This window comes from Marmota marmota, unplaced genomic scaffold, assembly GCF_001458135.2.
Source record: "Marmota marmota marmota unplaced genomic scaffold, marMar, whole genome shotgun sequence".
NCBI classification, from domain to species: domain Eukaryota; kingdom Metazoa; phylum Chordata; class Mammalia; order Rodentia; family Sciuridae; genus Marmota; species Marmota marmota.
In genome coordinates this window covers 803,449-822,184 of record NW_025999969.1, presented here as the reverse complement: position 1 = coordinate 822,184, position 18,736 = coordinate 803,449, and the positions used below count along the sequence as shown (strand labels likewise).

Here is an 18,736-nt window from a genome sequence, read left to right as displayed (position 1 = left end):
CAGGGAGGGGACAGCCCGTGAGGGGAGGGGGTGGGAGCCGCGCGTCCGTCGCCGCTCCCGGGAGAGGGAACCGGGCCGGTGACGTAAACATAGGGGCGTGACCGCCCGCGTCTCCACCTAGAGCGGGCGGGACAAGGCTGACGTCACAGCCGCGCTGAGGGAGCTTAGGGCCGAGTTCGGAAACCGCTGGTCCTGTATTCGCCAGCCTCTGCCAAGCCACCTTGAAGGCAGGGGAGGTGCTCTCTGGGCAGTGCTGCCACAGTACTCGAGGGCAGAAAATCTTGCTGCACCCAGTCCCCTCAGTAAAAGAGGACATCCTTAAGTCAGAAGGGCTTCTCTGCCATCTGACGAAACCCAGAGACTTCTTGGCACACAGGGGAATGGACCACATTCAGGTAAGAGCAATAGTCCGGCAACTATCTTCTAATAAGTACTCCACAGGTACCAGACGTCCCTCTCCTCTCATAACCAAGAGTGAACTCCTCACATCCACACCAAGATCCTAAACCCTCCGGAAGGCAGTGGCTTCTCAGATGCCCAAAATCATGGGTCAGGAGAGGTGCCAGGTTATAGGAACAATGCTCCAGTGCCAGCTCTGGAAAGAAAGATGCCCACCTATCCATACCCCTTCTCCAAAGGGAGCAGGCCATAAAGCAGAGGCAGTGAACTTAATTGAATTCATGTTTAATAATTACAGGCACCGTGCCCCCCCCTTCCCCCTGCCCAGGCAGCAGCAGGGGTGGTGCAGGGGCTGGGGCATATGCCCCCAGCAGCGAGGACGGCAGTCCCAAGAGTGATTTTCAGAAAATAAAAAAGGACCCCAGGGGCAGGCGGTGGTGCCCTCCTCCCCCCAAGACACACCAAATTTCAAGACTTTATATATAATATATCTCTGTGCCCCAGGGGGAAAGGGACACCTGGCAGCATCCTGGAGGGGGGCCCCAGGCAGCCCCAAGCCATCCTGCCTCTTCAGCCACTTTATTAGCTCAGACACATCGCACTACAGGCACCCACTGCCACCACCGCCGCCGCTGCTGCTGCAGCCCCCCTGCAGTCCAGGCGGCTGGCCGGGCCATCCGCGTGTCCATGGGGCTCCAAGTCCCCAGCCCCACCCGCCCTCAGTTGTGGTCGGACTCCTCCTCCTCGGCCTCACGAAGCCAATTGAAGAAAGCTGTGACAGATTTAAGGGCCACTCCCTTGCCCTGCTGCTCAGCGGGATCCTTGCTGCTCTCCCAGCTGTAGAAGGCGTCCTCCTTCACCACATCCTCATCATACAGGGCATCAAAGAACATCCGAAGCAGGTCTGCAAGCCATCAAGCAGCAGTTAGAAGTGACTGGCCACAGCCATGCTACCCTGTCCCTAGGGATTTCTATGTTAAACAAGGCCCTGACCTACCACCCTGACATTTGTGTCTTGAGCATTCCAGAGTGACTAGGCCTGACAGGATGCTAATCTCATGATCTAAGAGACCGATGCGCAGAAATGAGTCAGCCATCGAAAAAAGCTTTACAAACTTGCCCAGCCTCACCTTGGCAGCTTCAAAGGTCTCTACTTGTGATATATTTAATGTGGAAAACTACATGCAGAATTGGTACTCCTGGATTTAGGGACTCACAAGTCTATCACTAAGGTTAAGGGTATAACCTGGAACATCCACCAGTCCCCCCCAAAGATCTTGACCTTCAATCCCCATTTCCTCTTCCTTCCCATACATCTCCTGAACCCTCTCCAACCTTTACACTTTTGAGGAGTGCTATCTCCTTTGCCAGAAGACCCTTTCTCTTTGTCACTTTCCTAGTAAATCTCTGATTCAAGTACCCCCACAATGCTTTAACCCATTCTCCAGCACTGGCCACTTCAGGGCTTCCTTAAGCACTTTCCACATGACACTGCCTATCTTTCCAAACCAAAGGACACTCCTAAAAAACAGGAGGACAGAGTAAGTGAAGTACAGGATCTCAAGTCTAGACTTGAGAAACTCCTAAGAAATCCACAAACTTCTTGTGGACACAAACTCCTCCCACCCCTGTGCTTCAAATTCCATGCACACTCCCTCCCAGAGGATCCCATTTAATCAAAACTATTCACTCTGCCCTCTATATTCAGAAGCCCAAGTTTCTCCCAGGTACACAAAGGGCCCCCCTTAGAACCACTAATTCATAGCTCAATGTAAGATTCTATCTATACTTGCTGTCTCCTTTCCCATCTCAGTCAGTATTTCAGTCCTTTCCAATCCAGAGCCTGCTTCCTGTGCCACCAAATACTGTTTTTGCCAGGGTGACAATGTTTTTTCAGAAATTCTTTCAAGTCTGCTCTTACTGAATTCTCTGAAACATGGTAGCATTGTCTTCTACTTCCCTATCCAAAATTCTCTTTGTCCAAAGGTCATTGCCCTCCTTTAGTCCCGGCCCGTTGTCATCCCCAGTATTTCATCCCAATCCCATTGGGCAATCCTACATCTTCTTGTGACTTACACAGGTACTTATTACCCTATGCTAGCACCTCACAGATGTGCTTCCTAACCTGGCTACATTCTCCCAGATGGATCCAAATTCCCATCTACCTACCTACCATCTCTGAGCCCTGACCCCGGAATACCATGAACTCAACTTGACCCAATGTTTCTCACCCCTGACCCAGAACACCATGAACTCAACTTGACCCAATGTTTCTCACTCCAGTGGCAGATGGCATCACATTATCACCTGCCCTACTCAAACTACTATGAGAACCACTTTTGACTTCCAATCAGTTATGTCCCCCACCCCAGGCCTGTGACTAAAAGCTGTCAACTCCATTTCCTAAGTATCTCTTGAATCTGCTCACCCTTTCCCCCACTATCCACTATCACCAGGAAGATGGAACCATGAATGTCAACCTCCTACACTCTCTTCCCACTCCAAACCATTATTTCCCAGTATAGCCAATGATATAAAAAATAAAAATTTTTTCTCCCTTGCTTCAGGCCCTTTGGGCCTTACCTGGCCCTTAGGTAAAATCCCAAAGACCTTGCCATTCACACAGCCCTGCAGGACCCGTCCCTGTCCATCTCTCCAGCCCCTCCTGCCTCATACCAATTGGTCACTGTGCTCTCCTGTACTGGCCTTCCCTTCAGCAGCTCCTCTGTCTCATGTCACATTCCTTCTACTTGAGAATCTATATACACAGTGCCTTTGATTACAAGGGTCCTCCCTCCATCTGTCTCTTAGCTAATTCCCACTTGCCATCCCTCAGACCCCTCTTTCAATAACTTATACTTGTTACTGACTCCACACCACCACGGGAACTATGCTAAACTTCCTATGATTACCCCAATGCCCTGACACATATCTATTGGCAGAATGCACAATCTCAGACTTGTTAACCTAAGCTTCAGTCTCCTTATGTGGAAAATGGGGATAATACCATCTACCCTAAATAACAGTTGTGATGATGAAAAGGAGGCAAGGTTAAGCAAAGCATTTCAGACTTGTGTCAGGCAGAGTGGGACAAAAGATGCTATCATTTATCATCTCTGCACTATTGGCATCTAACAGATAGCTAGGCATAAAGCAAGTAATCAATTAACTTTCAAGGCTGAGACTAAACCCAATTTGTAGGCAAGGAAAAACTATGCAGGGGAAAGTAATGAAACCATCAGGGCATTTTGCTCTCCACTTAATTACCCACCTTTCTTGGTTTGAGTCCCTTCCACAACCACCCCCTGCTATGTGGCAATCCCTCCACCCCACCTCTGTCCCTGCAGCCTGGCTCTTACTGGCGGGCTGCTCTAAGGTCACTACAAGGGCTTGGAGGGCATAGAGCGCTTGCAGCTCCTTCTGCTCATCACATAGGTATTTCTGTAGCAGTCTTGCTCGTGCTTTCAGCACTGCAACATCCACTCGGAGAGGAGTCTCAACTATAGGGAAGAAGAAGGATAAGTGGAACAATGCAGCCTTAGAGTGGTTCAGCCCCAGGAGGCCAGACTGAAATCCTTTTCCCTCCCTTTTGTCCTCGAGGCCCACCCTTTTCCCTGCCATCTCTTACAGATAATTGAAGAATAGCAGACAGTTTTCATAAGGGCTCGAACTAATGTGTTGGATGCTATCTGTTGCTCACTCAGGTTGGCCTGTGCAGGAAAAACAAATGGCCCATAAGTTCTGACTTGTTGCCCCTCAGTCTCCATGCTTGCCATCCTCCACCTCACCACAAGAAATGCCTTTCTTCTATCCCTCCCCCAATATCCCGGAGAAACATACGTCTATCCAGTCGAACACCCGCTGGTTACTGCTACCCTCCTTCAGCAGCTTCTCCAGCTGCCTGCTCAGCTCCTCGAAGGGGAGTGCCCTCTGGCCAGGGCTTTCTGACTCCTCTCCTAGGGTATACTCCACCTTCTGCAACCAAATATGGCCAGTCAAGAGGTCAGATGAGGGAAGAAGATGACTAGCTAGATTCAAATGCTAAAATTAATGTTTTAACAGCCCCAAACCTGTTCAGCGACAAATGCACCAACGTCCTGGCCTTCGGGTAGAAATTCTTTCCAGCTGAGTCCAGCCTCTCGCCAAAGCATCCCTATCTTTTTGGGACCCTGGAAAACATAAGAACAACTAAGCATCCTTGTATCTCTCCAAAGATCCAACAGCTCCAAAACAGACATCCAACAAATATTCACTGAAAGCCCACTAGGTATCTACTAGGAGCTAAGGATGCCACAAAGGTAACACTTAGGCAGAGCCCTTCCATGCCTTCAGTCTAGTGCAGAGCACAGCTGTCAGTCAAATATGCAAGTTACATTAAAAAAAAAAAAAAAAAAAAACCCAACCTCATGCATCATTACAGTGTTATGATGCTAGGGTGGGGGAAATGATTTAAGCCCCTAGGAAAAAACATCAACCAGCTTTTGCAGGATTCTCAAGTTACTGAATCTTAAAAATCCAAATGCCTCACTCTAGTGTCTTCCATTCTTACCTACATTTCTTTTTTTTGATACAGCTTGTCATTATCCCAAGTAACAAATGTGTGCTTACAGAAAGATAACTTGTAACACAAGTATGCCTACTTGTTTCCTAAATTCAGAAAATGCTAGAAATCCTCACAAAATGAACAATCTGAGTCCTTTTCAATTTAGTCTCACTCCTCCAGTTTCCAGGTAGCTGAACTCCTCTGCAATTGCGTATCCCAGCTTCTCACTGCCACTAAGTAACAACTTGCCTTTCTCCATCTTTTCGCCTTTATATTCGTCAGTCACCAATTAACTTTCAAAAGCAGCTTCAGCGCCTTTCAAAGAAAACCTTCTGTCGTGAACACTGGCAAATACTTAGCAACCTCACAATACTTAAGATACTCCTTTTTCAACTACTGTTTCACTCTCCACCATACACTGTGGCTTTTAATAAGCTGTCATTTCTTACCTTTTCTCTACCAACTAGTGTTTCTAACTGCATTTCACTCATTGCTGTATCCGCAGTGTTCACTAGGTTGTAAATATTCAAAGGAATGCTTGTTGAATGAATGAATGAATCAACAACAGTGTAGAATCTTACACTGCTATTTTCTTTGGCCTTCTCCAGAACTCATGATAGAAACTATATGAAGGAGAATGCCCACCTCAACATTTCCTCTCTCAGATACCAACATGGTCCTGCCATCACCAAAACTCTAGCCCAAGAAAGGACCATGTGGATTCACAGCCACAGGGAGTAGCAAAAACCATACAGAAATCATCCATACCACCCAGTAAGAGGCCCACTCACCATGCTTTTGCATAGAAGGCCCAGGATCTCTATCAACAGAGAAGTAGCTTTGCCTAAAGGTCTCAGAGGCTTTGTAATCTCCCTATAAAAAGAGAAAACCCCAGTGATGACAGCTTCTATGGCCTTCTCACCACCACTCCATCCCTCTCCAAATATAGCCATCCAATCTATCACAGCTCCCTCCCTTCCGTCTTTCCTACAGTCTCTACCTTCCCTGAATTCCAAGGGGGGAACTTACCTGAACAGCTCTCCCATAGGTATCCCTCCGTCCTGCAGAATGGGTGTCACCAATTCTGCCAGGTAAAGCCACACATGGGGGATGTCAATTTCCATGTCCTCAGCCAATTCCAGGATTTCATACAGCCTGCAAAGGGAATTCAAAGTCAGGCTATCCTGGATAAGATAGCCCAGACCCCCACTCTGCTTCTGGGTTAACATGGCATGACATAAGTATCAACTTATGGTACCCTCCAGGAACATTTTCTAAGAGTTTATCTCAAGCTAAGGTCACCTTCTTGTCCTTGGATGCCTCACCAACCTCAAAGCAATGTTGACCAAGATAGTTGAACCTACATTGTTTTGAGACAGGGTCTTACTATGTTGCCCAGACTGGCCTTGAACTTGCATCTCCCACCTCAAACTCCAGAGGAGCTGGGATTATTGGCATGTACCACCATGCCCAAATGGGCCTATACCCTTAAACACAAAGTTCCAGGGGTCCCAACAAAGGGAAAAGAATTTATGTGTACATGAAATATGGGAGGCCCACAGAAGTTGGTCATACCCTTGGTAGTACTGGGCAGTAGAAAGGTGCCCAGCGCAGAGCAGCTGGTGCAGCAGCCGCCCCATATGCTCACGAGCAATGGTGCTGCGCTCCAGCGTAGACTCAATGCCATGCCGCACAAAGATAAACAGCAGAGAGGGTGAGGCCAGCTCCTGCACACACTGCACTGCCTCCTAAAGGGCACAGGGAGAAAGCAGTCAAGCCTGGTCCAAACCCTGCACCCCCATATGCTCCCACCCTACCCACTTGGCAATAGCTCAAGCCCACCCCCCACTGCTGACCTTCATGTCATTGAGATGGAGATATTCCTCGATGATGGCCTTAGATTTCTTTTCCAGCTCCTCCTCAGAAAGTGAGGCCTTCGGGGGGCTCACCGGGGGTAGGGTGGCTTCCCGCTTCACTGAAGGGTGGGGGGAGAACACAGATCCCAGATTCTTTAGTTCTAGTCTTCTTAGCAAACAGGGCCTGGACTTCCTGAGAGATAGGGACCAACTAGTCCCACACTAGCCAACACCCTTTCTTCTCCATTCTCCCAGCCCCTCACCAGCATCTCGCCCACGGTCCCGATCCTCTGTGAGGCTAGCTGCCTTGCGTAGTCCCTCAGGCTGGGAGGGCCGCTCTCTACTCCGCTCCTCCACTTCTTTGCTGAAACTTCTCTTAGTGGCAGGTGTCCGTGCTCGATCAAGTCGGTCCCCACGTTCACCTCCTCGTTCACTCCGCTCTAGTCTGTCTCCCCGGTCCCCAGTTTTCTCACCTCGTTCCCGGCTCAAGCTACTCCTAGAAGAAAGATAGGCACATTGTCTCTTACCTATACTGCCAGGAACTCACTCATGTAATTACCCAACATGCTGAGCAACTGCTGGGCCTCTTTGATGGCATCAGGAATGTGCCTTAAACTTAACCAAGGGCTTGGAGCATTACAGGTGAGAAACTCCCAGGTTGGGGAAAACAAGAAAAACCCACTCATAGTATTCTCAATGTCAAGAACAAAGACCTCTAGAAAATCTCACCTCTGCACCACACGTCTGTTATCTGTGCTCTCTGTGGGTACTGCTTGTTGAAGGGCTGAGAAGCGATTCAATGTACTAGTAGCTGGGCGAGCAACTTCTGAAGCTGGGGAGGCAGAAAACCTGGATTAAAATCTCCACTTTCTTGCATTTTTTCTCCAACTTGCCAGTTTAGAACACTCAAGTCCAGGCTGAGAAAGCAATTAAACATCTAGCACCACCTATATGCCTCCTGCATACCTAACCACTCATATAGGTATAGGTAAGGCTTTGCCATTAAGAGAGCTTAGATTAATAACCACTCAGCTCCTTATAGTGGCCTTCCATACCTGCATCTGAGGGCTTGGCTCCTGAGCCCCCACTGCTGCCCTTGCCCCAGCTCAGTCGCCCTCCAGGTGCAAAGAGCTGGTTGTTGGAATCAATGGAGCCAGGCTGCAGAAGAAAAGGGAGTAGAGAATCTTGGGTCTGACCTGACCAAAGTTCTTGGCCAGTACCACCACACACAGCCACACCAGTAGTGAATACCCCAGATCAGGGGTCAGGCAAACTTTCTGTAAAAGGCCAGAAAGCAAAAAATTTACTTATATTATTTGGGGCTTTGTAAGTCAGAGTCTCTATTGCAACTACTCAATTCTGCCACTATAGCATGAAAGCAGTCCTGGATGACATTTAAAAGGAATGAATGCGGCTATATTCCAGCAAAACGTGTGTGTGTGTGTATATATACACATTATACATGCATCAGGAAATGGAGATTGAACCCAGGGACACTCTACCTGAGCTACATCTCCAGCCCTTTTTTTCATTTTTTTTTTCTTTTAAGATGGGGTCTTGCTAAACTGCAGAGGTTGGCCTTGATCTTGAGATCCTCCTGCCTCAACCTCCCAAGCAGTTGGGATTACAGGAGTGCACCACCATTCCCAGCACAATTAAACTATAGACACTGAAATTAAAATTTTATGTAATTCCTGTCATGAAATATTACTTATTTTTTTAATTTTTCTCAACAATTTAAAAACATAAAAACTATTCTTGTCTCATGGGATATACAGAAGCAGGTAATGGACCAGATTTGGCATGTGTTAACAGTTTACCCAGACCAATGTGAATAAATCCCTAGGAGTTAGTGGTTCTGTCTTTAACAATCTAAACAGAGTCTAAAAACTCAGCAGCTACCTCTCCCATCATACAAAGATCCAAACCTGAGCTTGATGCTTGCCTGATCCCTCTTTACCCTCCACCCCACGAGCACATACCCATACCTTTGTGATCTTGGTGAGTCGTGAAGTGTCAATGGGGCGGCTGCCTTTGCTGATAGGAACTGTGTTCCAGCCACCATCATCCACAAGTGGAAGGCCACGGCCTGGGACAAAAAGGGGGACATACTGGAATAATGAATAAATCCTAGTAGCCCCTTCCCCTTGGGCCACCTTAAGTCTCCCTTCCTCAGATCCTCAGTTCCATCATGGGGTCTCAGTGGCCCAGACACGTGGCACTAACAAGAAGTCATCAGCGGAAAGAATAACCCCTCAGTCCCTTCCTGCCCACTCCTTCGTCCTAGCCTCCAACTCACTAATGGGTGGGCCTGGAGGGCCACCCCGACGCTTGTCGCTGCCCTTGGCCATGAGCTGCTGCACTTTGATGTGTTCCCGATGCTCTTCCATCTCAGCCTCCTTATGGATCTGGTCAATTGTCTTAGGACCCTGATCCCCTCGGCGAGGCACCCAGTTACTCTGTGAAGAGGAAGCCAGTTGTAATTTTATTAGGAAGGGCCAGATGGTAGTATTAAGAACTGGGAGTAGCAGACTGGTGGCAGCAAGGAGGGAATGCTCATACCTGTCGCAGATCTAGCACATCCTGTAGCATGAAGCGGATGCGAGATGATGTCTTCTTTTCTTTAATGATTTTTTCCATCTGGTTGAAATATTGATCCATTCGGGGCTAGGAAGAAGCAAGGAGATCAGGTCAGGAACTTGTAATAAATACCTCCCCTTCCAATGCTGTGGCTCAGCAGCACAGACCCACCAGACTAACAAGAATGTCATCAGTGGACTGGGCCGCACATGCTTCAGCCTTCCACTTTCACACTGAAGTGCCCCTACCTTGGCTTTTGCAAAGTCCAGGTCTTTGCCAATGGTGGTAAGCAAACGACAGAGGCATTCCAGGGACTCTTCATCATGGTTCTTGAGTAGTTTGACCACACAATCATGCATTATAGCCTCTGTTAACATCTTCAGCTTGAACAACTCCCCAATAAACTTTATATTCCCTAAAGAGCGCCGCCGGGCTATGTCCCGAGCCTCTTCCAACTCTTCCTTCAGGCGTCCCCGTTCCTCTGCCTGCCAGTCACACACAGGAATCCATTTCAAAAAGATACCAATTGGCTAAAACTCTTCTCTACTAATATGCATATCCAATAGAGGCAGAGATCCACCTACCAAGGATGTCATTAACCCCCCCCCCTTATCCCCACCCAAATTCTACAACCTACTAGTACCTGGAGGGTAGTAATTAATTTAAAAGTAGGTTTTCTCACCGTAGCAGCTTCATCCATCTCTTTTTGTTTTTTTTCAAACACTTCGTCATCATCTTTGTCTTTCTCAAATTCTTTCTGACATCGATTTAACAGCAGTTTTCGGAAGTTCACAGTTACCGTTGGCTTTTCTGTAGTGGGCACTTTCAGCTGTTATGTCAAAGAGAATGTCACACTCAGACCTGTCCAGGGCAAGGAAGGTCAAGAGTCGTCTTCTTCTTAATATATTTTTTTGATTGTAATTGGATACAATACCTTTATTTTATTTATTTTTACGTAGTGCTGAGGATCAAACCCGCAAGCAATGTACCACTTAGACAAAACCCCAGCCCCAAGACCAAGAGTCTTTAACCACCTAAGACCTCTGACCCTGACTCTGCCCCTTCCTGGCTGCCATCAACAGCACAAACAAGAGGGGAACCCAGAAGCTAGACTCTAGAAGCCTTGATAAGAAGTTAGAAGATGATGAGATTTAGAAAACAGTGGAAACTAACCGCCATGAGGCAACGGCACATGTTGGCATAGGCCACAGAGAAGTTGGGCTCTGAAATGGCCTTCTCAAAGATAAGGTCAATGACCCCTTTGAGGCGTTCCTCCGTGTCAATGGCCAGCTGTGTCACCTGCTTCATAAGCTGTTGGAACATCTGGGGTGTCAGCTTATTCAGGATGGAGCGTACCCTGCGGAACAGGTCCTGTAGGGAAGAGGGGACAGAGAAGTCACAGAATCCAGTGAAGTTTTGAGACAAAGGCTGCTGGGAAGGACATGAGAGGATGGGGGGGACAGAGTTAGGTACTAGTGGTCAGTATGAGAACAAAGTGGGCTCAGATCTCTGAGAGCAGGAATAGAGACCCACAGCAGGACTTGCCAGTACCTGGGTTTTGCTGCCATCAGCATCTTCTTCACCGCGATCCTTATCAGCCGCTGTCCGCTTGCTGCTGGGTTTCCAGGCCTTCTCTGCTTTGTTCAGTTTTATATCTTCAGTCATCAACACGGTGGCAATGATTTTGCGTGGTTCCTTTCGGGGACCCTGCTGAGAACGCCTGGGCCCCAGACCAGCCTGCTAAGCAAGGGATTAGGACAAGTGAAGATACAAAGTTCAGAAGCACAACACATGACCCCGATACCACACATCTCCAGGGCAGACTTCTCCCCATCCCGCAACAAAACACACCTGAGACCCTGACACCTTGCCCATCTGCCTCTTTAGATAGCCCCACTCACCGGCCCTCGGGGCAGCTCCCCACCTGGCCCACCCCTTGGGGGCCCACGATTGCTAAGGGCTGGTCGGCCAAAGTTGGCAAAGGATGGAGTGAAGTCTGGACCACAATTTATGCCAGGTAGCCTAGAGGGATCCAGCGACCGCAGTGGTGTTTTATTGGCCTGCGAAGAAGACAAAGAAGGTCTCAAAAGCAGCCGGAGATTAATGACTATTCTTTCTGAGCCTCAGGCTCCTCTTCAGTTCATCTCAAACTTACCCTCCTCCCCATCAAACCACCAACCTTGTCAAGCACCACATCAGTAATATGGGGCAATCCCTCCGGCTTCTGCATACTGGCAAAGATGAATTGAAAGCCAAGCAGGAACTCACGGTCATAGCGCTTTTTCTCCTCAAGATTCAGAGGCTTCCACTGATCTGCAACAGAAGATGCATCAGTCATATTTCTGTCTCCTATGGCCCTGACACGAACAATCAGTCATTCTCAACACTTCCTTCAGCATACCTGATCTGTATTCATATTTCTGTTCCCCAGGTTGGATGTTCTCAGCATTGTGGATTTTGTCCTCTTTTGAGTCCCAAGTCTCATCTGTTTCCTCAGGTCGTGGGGGCACACTGCTACCCTCAGACTCTGGACCTGGATTATTGCCTACGGGAGGCTGATTCTCCACCTCTGGTACTGCTGGGTTTACCTGTAACCATACAACACCCAGTTTGGGTTGCAAAATAACCACTGTTTCATACCCAAACTCTATCCTCTCCCTTCCCCTATTAGCTGCTTTCCTTACCTCTTTGAAGGCATCCAGAAGGTCTCCCACAGCCTCCTTCTTATTGAGCTCCTTAATTTTCCGTCTCCTCTTTGGCACGGATACTGCCACTTTAAAAAAAAAGAAGTGGGAATAACTTAAAGAGTACCCCAAACCCATGGAAAAAATACAAAGTAATCACAGTACAATCCTTTCTCTTCCCAACCCACCCACTCTAAGGCTCACAAGTTTTAAAAGTTCTTATTCTAGCTTTTAGGTTGGTTCAGTCACAGGGCTTCCATAACTCAGAGAAGCTGCCCAAATGGGAGGTCATCAATGAAGAGAAGAGCTCCACCCTGCAGCTTGCCCCACCTCCACCACCCAGCCAACACCTTACCTTGAGTGGCTGCTGGCGCCTCCAAATTCTGGGACAAGTGGGCTGGGACAGGGGCACTCTCTGGAGGGAGGAGTTCCTCTCCTCCCTTCTCATTCTCAGCTTCTCCTACTTCTTCTTCTTCTTCCTCTTCTTCTTCCTCCATTCCCTCCTCCTGAGCAGAGGAAATAGCTGGAGGAGCCGAAGCTGGAGAAGCTGGAGCAGCACAGAGGATGGTGGGGGAAGCCACTGATACGGTAACCTCCTTGGCCTGCTCTTCTGGTTCACTAACTGGGCTTAAGTCCACAGCTGGTGGTGAGGGAGCTCCATTGAGCAGTTCCTCAGGTTGGGCAGTTGGAGCAACAAGCACAGGAGATTCGGAAGGGCAAGCCGGAAGAGGGGGAGGAACAAGCTCGGGACTTGATTCCACCTCTGGTTCCAGATCCTCAGATGGGACCATGCCATTAGGCTCATGAATTTCCAACTTGTGAGATGCCAGGGGAGTGGGAACCTGGTGAGGACTGGAAGCGAACTCAGATTCTGGAACTGGTTTGCTAAGTGTCACTTCTACTTCCAGTATAGGTTCAGCAAGAGGAGTGGGTTCTGGAGAGAGGCAGTATGGCTCCCCAGTTTCACAGGAGATAGGGGTAGATTCTTCTACAGACATTTGTATCATCCCCGTTGTCATAGTGTCCCCAGAAATAGAAAGGACTCCGAGATTAGGCTCAGACCCCGGTTCCAAGATTGGGGGGGGTGATGGGGTTGGAGAAGGTGATGAAGGCTGGGATTCTGAAGGGCTGTGCTCTGGGCCAGGCAGACCTGACCGGCCCCCAGTGATTGCTCCCTGCGACCGGTCATCTGCACCACAGGAAGGAAGAATGAGTATCTGAAGCCAAGTCCTTCACTGTTATTACTTCTCCTCCTACCCAGAACACTCCTAATTGAACATTTCCATCCCACCCTTCAAACTTCACATTGAAATTATTTCCCCTTCTCATCTAAAATACCACCCACCCTTCAATCTACTACCCAAAACCTCATTCTTCTGTAGTACCCAGTTCAAGTCAATCCACCTTCCTGGAATTTCCAATTGCCACACACTATTTCCCATAAAAGCTCCTTCCCACTGGCTTTCTTACCTGGCCGGACAATGACAGCAACCTGGGGCGTCTCCCCATTAGCTTGAGGCTCCTGACCACCTCCCGCCGTCTGCAGGACACAAAGGGTTACCAAGTTTGCACTGAACAATCCCACAACCCTTCTTTACTAGGCCATTTCTACTTTAACGCTGCCTAGAAATTCAGGAAAGCAGGGAAACAAAACCCTTCAGGAAATACACAAGGTACTTAGGAGCTCAAGATAGAAAAGTCATTCCAGTCAAGCTATCACTCAAAAAAGGAGGCAGTACCTGGGGAGGGGTGGGTGTGGAGGCAGTGCGGGCCCCTGACATGATCTCCTCAGTGATATCCTTCCCTCCTTGGTTTGGATCTCGAATTCGAATCTGGGGAAGAGAAAGCTATGGAATGACCGGGAAGCAGGAGGAGCCCACCTCTCCACCCTGCCCCACTCCTAAGACTCTGGGCCAACCCCCCACCCCCTACTTGGCAGTAGGTGGGTAGGTGCCAGAAACCCCATAAGTTCTACTGTCAACCCATCCAGCTGCTCTTGCAGTCCCTGCCCTAGCCCCCACCCCTAAGAGACCCTTAACCTCACAGAGCAGCCCTGTACATCACAATGCCCCTCCCTCCCTCACCTCTGCCCTGGCCAGCAGTCCCCAAGTCAGTGGCTGCACACCCTGGGGCCCAGGACCCCCATCTAGCACCCAGCTGGCTCACTTGTGGCTAGTCGGCCTGATCTCTGGGGGCAGGGCCCAGATCCAGTGGGTGGAGCCAGGGTGACTCAGCGGCTTCCCCAGCCCTGGCACCCTATTCTGGGCACCACGCCCAGGGCTTGAGGACTGAGCAGAGGCGGAGGCCTCCAGAGCTTCCAGGACTAGGGGGTGGTGGGGGGGTGGGGCCACAGAAAACAAACCATTTCCAAGACAAGCTATCAGAAACCCAAAACCAAGCATAGTTCTTATGAACCCCCTACCAGAGCCCAAGTCTCATGGGAATTTCCCTGCTACCCACTTCAGTCTTCCCATGAGTTGAGTCTACACCAAGGTACCTTAGTACCTTACAAAGAACCTGAACATTCTGTGACACCCCCCACTCTCTCTGCATACCATCAGTTAAAGACCTTTCTCTCTGTCCCAGAGCCCCCTGCCTGCAGCTACTCACCGTTTTACGCTCCCTCTTTGGAGCAATCTGGGGTGGCTGGTTCATCAAAACTGGGGCGGGGGCCACGCCAGCAGGAAACTGCTGCACACCTTGGGCTGGGTAGTAGGCGCCAGCTTGGGAGAGGGGGACAGAAAGAAAGAATGGTGGCGGCGTCAAGGCCCAACTATATACTAATGCCTGCTTGAAGACTTCCAACCTCCAGAACCTCTCATCACCCAAGCCAGCCCCTTGCCCTGTCCCGCCCTCCTCCCCCAGGGAATTAGGTGTCTGTCAAAGCTGGGGAACCAGTCTGAACCGCGTTTACAAGAATTCCTGATACTGACACATACACGCAAACACACGCGCACGCGCGCTGCGCGCACACACACCCACCCCTTGTAGGCAGACACTCCTTCCCCACCACACACCAGCTACCTGGAAGTCTCTATTCTATTCCACAAGGGACTCCATGTAAGCACTCTAGCCCCAGCAATTCGCACACATGTACTGTGAAGCTGAAAAAGAATCAGCTCTTTGGCTGGGAATGAGAAATAAGAGATTTGCTAACTCTGTGTTCAACTCAACCTAAGTCCAGTTCTAGCATCCTGCCCCTTTGCAGGGGGAAAGAAAACAAACACACAAAAAACAGTATGAACTGGGTTCAGGATAAAGACAAGTTAATTCCTCAAAGCAATGGTCTCCAAAATGAGATGTACCTGTAATCTCATCCATAATTTCCACTTTTTTTCAACAACTGACACAGTGTTACTTAAATTAGCCATACGTATACACAAACACAAGTATACATGCATTAAAGATACATACTCAAAATTTTTCCTGGTAGAAAAAAATTTTAGAAACCACTGGCATAAAAAACAGACTAATCCCTTCCTAGAACATAAATAAAACACATCTACAAAAACCTCCCCAAATCATACTATATGCCAACCCCTGACCACAGAAAGAGTATCACAAGGAAAGTCCACTAACAGGTTCTGGAGCTGGAACCAAACCCAATTTTTTTTTTTTAATTTCTTTTTGTAGTTGTAGATGGACAGAATGCCTTTCTTTTTCTTTTTAATGTCATGCTGAGGATCAAACCCAGTGCCTCACACATGCTAGGCAAGCGCTCTGCTGCTGAGCTACAGGCCCAGCCCCCAAACCCTACATTTCTTGACATGGAGACTTCAATTCTGTTGGAAGAGGATCAAATCTCCCCTCACCCACCAACACCAGTTAAATATTGAGCATCAATCCCTACCACCTATTAGCCCTATTATATTTAGACCAATAGCCACGCCTAGGAAGGGTCTTATGCTTTAGAAAGCAATAAATCAATTTGGATGCTTTCTAAGACATTCTCACCTGACTCCTTCCCCCGCTTACCGTAAGTCCCAAACTCAGTGGGGCTTGCACCGGGATAGAAGCCTGGAGCTCCTGGCTGCACAGGGTACTGCTGTGTCGGGACAACATATGTGGAACGCCCCTAGTGGGGGATGGGGAGGAAGAGGGAAGAGGAGTTGAGGGGAGCTTACCAGCACCATATCAGACTAAAATGACAAAGTAAAACAAGCAGTTCCACCCCTGGAGAAGAGATGGGACTAGAGGGTCAGGGTGGGAGTAATAAGGATTGGGGTACAAGGTCTGTGGCTTACAGACACCAAACTTCCAGCCTCACCTGTCCAGGGATGTAGTAGGCCCCCTGGGAGGCTGAGTAGGAGATCTGGGAAGGGATCATCATTACTTGGGATCCAGCGGGGTAAACATGGGCAGCTGGGCCAGGGCGGGCGGGGGCTGCACTCTGCACTCGGGTGGCTGCACTGCTTGGGGGCTGGGCCCGGCTAGGGTAGAAGTGCTGTCAGGAGGGAAGAAAGCAGTTAGCATCAGGAAGGGGAGGAACTTGAACAGCAAAATTAGCACTCTACAATGTCTCTGTATTCTGGAGAGAAGTACTGTGGGCTTCAGAGCATGGAGACCAATCCTTCCAAAACCCACTTGATCAGCTAAGGGTTAAGTGGCCTCTTGTACTCACTCATACCCTCCAAATTCAGATGAACACCTTGTACCCATGTGTATATTTAATTACTCACTGCCATGCATACTCATGTCACCTCCACCAGACTACCCCTCTGCAGAGGATTCCTAACAAACAGATGCATCATGCCTAAAGTAAGGCCCTTTCAGGCAACACACTCCCCAGCATGCACTGTTCCACCTAAGGCACTGAGCAGCTAACTGCTAACATGCAAGTCTCCCAGTTTCCAGATACTCATTCTTCAATATTTAGCCCCTACATGCATAACTCAGCTCAAACTCAAGACCTAAACAGCAAATAAGTCCCCACCCTAAAGACCCCCAATCTGTGTCTAGCCCCTGACTAGATAGAGGGCAGGGTTGAGATCAGGAGACAGTCCAGGATTAGGAAAGGGGTATTACCTGCAGAGACCTGAATCCTCCCTGAGAGCACATGGGGATAGGAAAGAAGAGAATTATCCCCAAGGTGATGGGGGCAAAATGAAGGAGGTAGGAAAGAATCCTACTTAGTGAGGAAGAACTTGGGGAAGAGATAAAGGCAATAACTAGCTGGAATGTTTTTCTCAACACAGTCCAAAGAAAAATAGGAAAGGGGAACAGAGCAATAGCAACCTCCCAGGAAAAGGGAATAGGAAAGCAAGAGTTGGCAGCAGGGCCCATAGCACTGTCCCCAATCTCACGCATAAGGACCCCAATAATGCCACCCTCACCAACTACATACTTCCTCAAGGGACCAGTCACCAAAATCAATAGCACAAAGTGCAGAGCCAGATGAAAGAACACAAAGCAACTGTCAGGAAGTTGGGGCCAGGTACACAGCTTCCAGTTTCCATCCTAGGCCCAAATTTGCAGAAGCTTTCCAGTTTCCACCCAGGCCCCCTACTCCCCTCCCAAAGCCCCTCACCTGGCGGGGCTGAGAAGGCGTGTTCATTTGTGTTGCTTGTGGCGTACTGAACACCACCGGTGCTGTCTGCCCCGGGGGAAACGCTGGCTGAAGGGGGGAGACCAGAGTTCAGCAAGAGGGGAAGCCCGGTTGGGGCTGAAACCCAAGCTGGTGAAATAAGGGGAGCAGATCTGCGGCAAGAGCCTCAGCAGTCTACATACCCCCTCCCTGTGACAGCCCCCAGAGACAGCCATGGGCCCTGTCTCAGTTTGGCAGCAGGCAGCTGCACTTTGCCCTGACACAGATGGGGCTGGGAAAATCCAGAGGTTGAAACCTGCTCCTGTCGGACTGCCTGGTCTCCCCCACCCCCATCCCAGTCCTGCTAATTCCTCCCTAATTACCTGTGGGAGTCCAGGGGATGGGGTGGGTGGGGGGCCTGTGGGCTGTGGAGCTTTGTTCATTTCATTTGGTGCCACATCAGGGTCCCCCCAGCACCTGTTAGGAAAGAGTGGAGCTTGGAAAAGGGAAGAGACCCAAGCATAAAGCAAACTGAGTGGGAGGGATAAGGGTTGAAGCAAGGGCTGGGTTCAACACGGAGCCCAGGAGGTGCCAAGGGAGTGAAGGAGCAGAAAAGATTCAGCCTGTGTCCCCACCAACATGTTGTCAAACACGCATCACATCCAACCCCACACCCGGGCCCTGCTGAAACAGCCCCCACACTCACCCCCTCGGTAAAGAATAAGTCCACGGTGCGGCCTACAGGTTCTGGGCATCCGAGGGCCTGGGGTTGGGAGGTGAGGGGTATCAACCTGGCTCCGCGGGGCCCAAGACCAACCAGACCGGAAATTCCAGGTCTCGCTGGCACCAGGCTCCCGGATCACAAACGGAGCAGGCAGCTTCGGCCGTGGTGTCCCCACCCCCCACCACCCGGGAACACACAAGGTATCCCTGCCGCGGAGGCACCCGCGCGGAGCCAGAGGCGAAGCCTGCCGCCGCCCAGGAGTGTAGGCCAGGAAGGGCGGGAGTCAGGCCCTAAAAGGCCAGGCGGGCGGCGGCCACAGAGAAGCCGGTTTCAGGCAAGTGAGGGTCGGCCTGGAAGGGCGGGCGGGGCTGGGGGCTCCTCCCTGCCCGCCGCCGCCGCCTCCCTCCCCTGCGCCCTCCTTGCGCA

At 49.7% G+C, this 18,736-nt stretch overlaps 1 protein-coding gene and 1 non-coding gene across 11 annotated transcripts in view; both read right to left on the bottom strand.

The window, feature by feature from the left end:
- Positions 1-668: 668 nt before the first annotated feature.
- The window catches only part of Eif4g1 (eukaryotic translation initiation factor 4 gamma 1), an 18,637-nt gene continuing 569 nt past the window's right edge, over positions 669-18,736 (bottom strand). The window contains exons 2-34 of one of the 10 annotated variants that reach the window (XM_048803998.1): positions 18,293-18,349; positions 17,970-18,063; positions 17,590-17,676; positions 17,088-17,108; positions 16,330-16,506; positions 16,038-16,137; positions 14,673-14,785; positions 13,802-13,894; positions 13,533-13,602; positions 12,418-13,251; positions 12,063-12,151; positions 11,780-11,966; positions 11,558-11,691; positions 11,280-11,438; positions 10,930-11,118; positions 10,552-10,749; positions 10,061-10,207; positions 9,627-9,863; positions 9,361-9,465; positions 9,098-9,257; positions 8,787-8,887; positions 7,854-7,956; positions 7,528-7,630; positions 7,062-7,294; positions 6,799-6,917; positions 6,518-6,690; positions 5,972-6,097; positions 5,734-5,815; positions 4,470-4,568; positions 4,240-4,374; positions 4,028-4,109; positions 3,759-3,899; positions 669-1,303 (exon numbers count right to left, since the gene is read on the bottom strand). In XM_048803998.1, the coding sequence (XP_048659955.1) occupies positions 1,119-1,303; positions 3,759-3,899; positions 4,028-4,109; positions 4,240-4,374; positions 4,470-4,568; positions 5,734-5,815; positions 5,972-6,097; positions 6,518-6,690; positions 6,799-6,917; positions 7,062-7,294; positions 7,528-7,630; positions 7,854-7,956; positions 8,787-8,887; positions 9,098-9,257; positions 9,361-9,465; positions 9,627-9,863; positions 10,061-10,207; positions 10,552-10,749; positions 10,930-11,118; positions 11,280-11,438; positions 11,558-11,691; positions 11,780-11,966; positions 12,063-12,151; positions 12,418-13,251; positions 13,533-13,602; positions 13,802-13,894; positions 14,673-14,785; positions 16,038-16,137; positions 16,330-16,506; positions 17,088-17,108; positions 17,590-17,676; positions 17,970-18,029 (4,842 nt within the window). In that variant the 5' untranslated portion in view covers positions 18,030-18,063; positions 18,293-18,349 and the 3' untranslated portion in view covers positions 669-1,118. Of the gene's footprint in view, positions 1,304-3,758; positions 3,900-4,027; positions 4,110-4,239; positions 4,375-4,469; positions 4,569-5,733; positions 5,816-5,971; positions 6,098-6,517; positions 6,691-6,798; positions 6,918-7,061; positions 7,295-7,527; positions 7,631-7,853; positions 7,957-8,786; positions 8,888-9,097; positions 9,258-9,360; positions 9,466-9,626; positions 9,864-10,060; positions 10,208-10,551; positions 10,750-10,929; positions 11,119-11,279; positions 11,439-11,557; positions 11,692-11,779; positions 11,967-12,062; positions 12,152-12,417; positions 13,252-13,532; positions 13,603-13,801; positions 13,895-14,672; positions 14,786-16,037; positions 16,138-16,329; positions 16,507-17,087; positions 17,109-17,589; positions 17,677-17,969; positions 18,064-18,292 lie in introns of all 10 variants that reach the window. The other 9 variants (XM_048804000.1, XM_048803999.1, XM_015499930.2 and 6 more) reach the window with 9 other exon arrangements.
- LOC125617127 lies at positions 8,967-9,042 on the bottom strand. The gene has a single exon (XR_007347999.1). It is a non-coding gene; the product is annotated as a small nucleolar RNA SNORD66 (small nucleolar RNA).